Source organism: Triticum aestivum, chromosome 5D (genome assembly GCF_018294505.1).
Source record: "Triticum aestivum cultivar Chinese Spring chromosome 5D, IWGSC CS RefSeq v2.1, whole genome shotgun sequence".
In the NCBI taxonomy this organism is placed as follows: Eukaryota; Viridiplantae; Streptophyta; class Magnoliopsida; order Poales; family Poaceae; genus Triticum; species Triticum aestivum.
Window position 1 is genome coordinate 279911939 of NC_057808.1, and position 2566 is coordinate 279914504.

Consider the following 2566-nt stretch of genomic DNA (forward strand, 5'->3'; position numbering starts at 1 on the left):
GCATTTCTGGTATGAAGAGAAACCAAGCTTGCCTAGGGCATCCTCTTTGCACTCAAAGTATGAGTCATGCGCGACCACTCCCTCGCGAATACGATTGAACACATGCCTTCTCATTCGGAACCGACGACGAAACTGATGTGGTCTAAAGAGTGCACCATCCTTAAAGTAATCGGCATAGAGAAGGGTGTGACCTTTCTTCCTATTGCGGTCCAAGGCCGGAGCATGGCCGGGGATTGATCCCCTATACCGAGGCCGCTTCCTAGTGATGTGTTCATGTACGACCAACGCAGCCGCCATCTCTTCATCATCCGAGGATGAATCATCCGATCAGCAAATGAAGTTGTGAAAGAAAAACTCATCACCACTATCCATTGTACCTTGTGAGCAATCCGTCGAACGCCTGGCGGTCGTGCTGAGAAAGCGGCCGGATAGTGCACGCCCTGCTCCCCTCGCAGGCAGCAAAGCAAGATTTTGGGGTCGGTGGTGCTGGAGGGCGGCCTGCGCCACCGAACGGCCAGCCGAAAGAGGTTGGGGATGACGGGCGATGCCGACGGCCGTAGATTGTCTTCCACCGGCAACAAGGAGAAAACCGGCCAAATGCTTTTCGGAAGGTCGGTGCGGAGACAGCTGCATGGCGAGGTGGTGGTTGGGACGGCCCTGGTGGAAGGCGACGCGCCGGGGATGGTGGTGGCGGCCCAATGTCGGGGCGCGGAGGAAGGTAGAAGAAGAGAAAATGGGGGGTCTGTCTCCCCGACGGGCGGGCCAAGGCAGGACAAGGGTACGTGCCGCTCGCGTCCACGCGTGTCCGTTCGACCGCAAGCTCGGCCCAAACTTGGTCGAAAATGGGTCAAAAACGGACAAAAAACGAACAATGATCCGTTTGCAACCACACATTGAGAGGTCTATTTTCTCCGTTTACCCGTAAACGGACGTGGACGGACAGGATGGTCGCGCGTTGGAGTTGGCCTCACCGTACCCTTGGTTTGATCACCCACGAATGGCCACGAGCAACACGGTCCATGACCACGTAATCCGCAGTTCCCACCAAGAGGAGCCCAACTGCACATCCACGTGCCTCCGGCGACTCCAACCCGGCAACTCCGACGCCCGCCAGTAGCCACACCCCTCGCCAAACAGCAGCGCCATACAGACCGGCCAGCCAACCCAACAACCGACCCACCGGCGCAGCACGCTGCCCGCCATGCGGCGCTCGGCCACGGAGCCATGAAGGCGTCGCTGAAGCTCCGGGATGACGCGGGGCCGCTGCTCCGCGCGAAGCTCTCCGTCGAGCTCTTCTCCGTGCCCGCCGTCGCCTCGCTCACCGCCGGCGACCCGGCCGACCTCCGCCTCTCCCTCGCCACGGCCGTCCCGGCGCTCCCGTCCCTACGCCTCTCCTACGCGCCGAATCGCCCCGCGGGGTCCTCCCCGCTCTCCGCCTCGCTCGTCCTCGGCTATGGCCCCGGCGGCTGCCCCTCCGCGCCCGGCGCCTCCGCCATCACCATGGTCGTCGAGGTCAGCGCCGCGGGCGCGCTCTCCTTCTCGCTGGCCCTCAAGCCCTCGCTCGGCGACTTCGCCGTGCGCAAGCGGTTCTATTCGGACGGCGCGGGAGGCGGGATGACGGCGTCGGAGGTGACGATGAGGAGCGTCGTGCCTGTGCGCGGCGGCGCGGCGGCGGCGAGGGTCCGGTGGGGCGTGAGGATACCCGCCGAGATGACCGCCGGCGTGGAGGCCGGCGCCGCCGTGGTGATGCTGCGGAGGCTGCCTTTCTTGGTTCTCGGCAAGGTCACGGTGGAGAGGCGGGCGGGGAAGCCGGCGCCGGAGGTTGCGCAGCAAGAGGAGGTGGCGGCGGAGAAGGTGAGGAGAGAGAACGAGAAGCTGAGGAGGGAGGTGGAGGGGCTCCGGGCGACAGCGGGGCAGATGAGAGAGAAGGAGACAGCGGCGTTGGCCGGTGCTAGCCGGAGGGGTGGCGGAAGGTCGCCGGGGATGAGTACGAAACTAGACGGCGTTGATGTAGGGCCGCAAGTGAATCCTGCCACCTAGATTGTTGAACCTGAGATTTATCCATTTCTTTCTTTTTTGTTGCTACCAGTGTACTTGTATCAACGTAATCAGTCTATGTGCATATTGTACATATACTAGAAGCAATGTACTGTACGTAGCAAATACAGTAGAAGCAATGTTTGTAATAGAAGCAATGTTTGTACTTGTATCAGTCTATGCCGCAAGGCTCTTTAGCTGACACCAACATGTGGTTGGGATGATTTGCTGGACAGTGGTATCCCCAGCCCATCAGGATTTAAGTCCTGATTCTCGCATTTATTCTGGAATTATTTTAGGATTTCTGGCGATACTCTTTCAGTGGGAGGAGACGTTCTCATCTACTACAAGGCACCTACCGTGACTTCGTAAAATATTAAGATGATATGCCGCTTCAGTCTCTCAGAGGTGCTCCTAGGGGTGAGTGTATGCGCGTTTATATGAGCGCTTGCGTCTGTACTATGTTAAAAAAAGGGTTTGGTTGTAGAAAATTGTAATTATAAACTTTGGGAAGCGCATGGAGGAACCC

The 2566-nt window shown here is 59.1% G+C and overlaps 1 protein-coding gene across 1 annotated transcript; it reads left to right on the forward strand.

Moving 5' to 3' along the window:
- The first annotated feature begins 1001 nt into the window (after positions 1-1001).
- On the forward strand, positions 1002-2245 carry LOC123124673 (uncharacterized). The gene has a single exon (XM_044545251.1). It carries the CDS (start codon positions 1225-1227, stop codon positions 2038-2040), a length of 816 nt encoding a protein of 271 aa, XP_044401186.1. The 5' UTR covers positions 1002-1224; the 3' UTR covers positions 2041-2245.
- Positions 2246-2566: the final 321 nt, after the last annotated feature.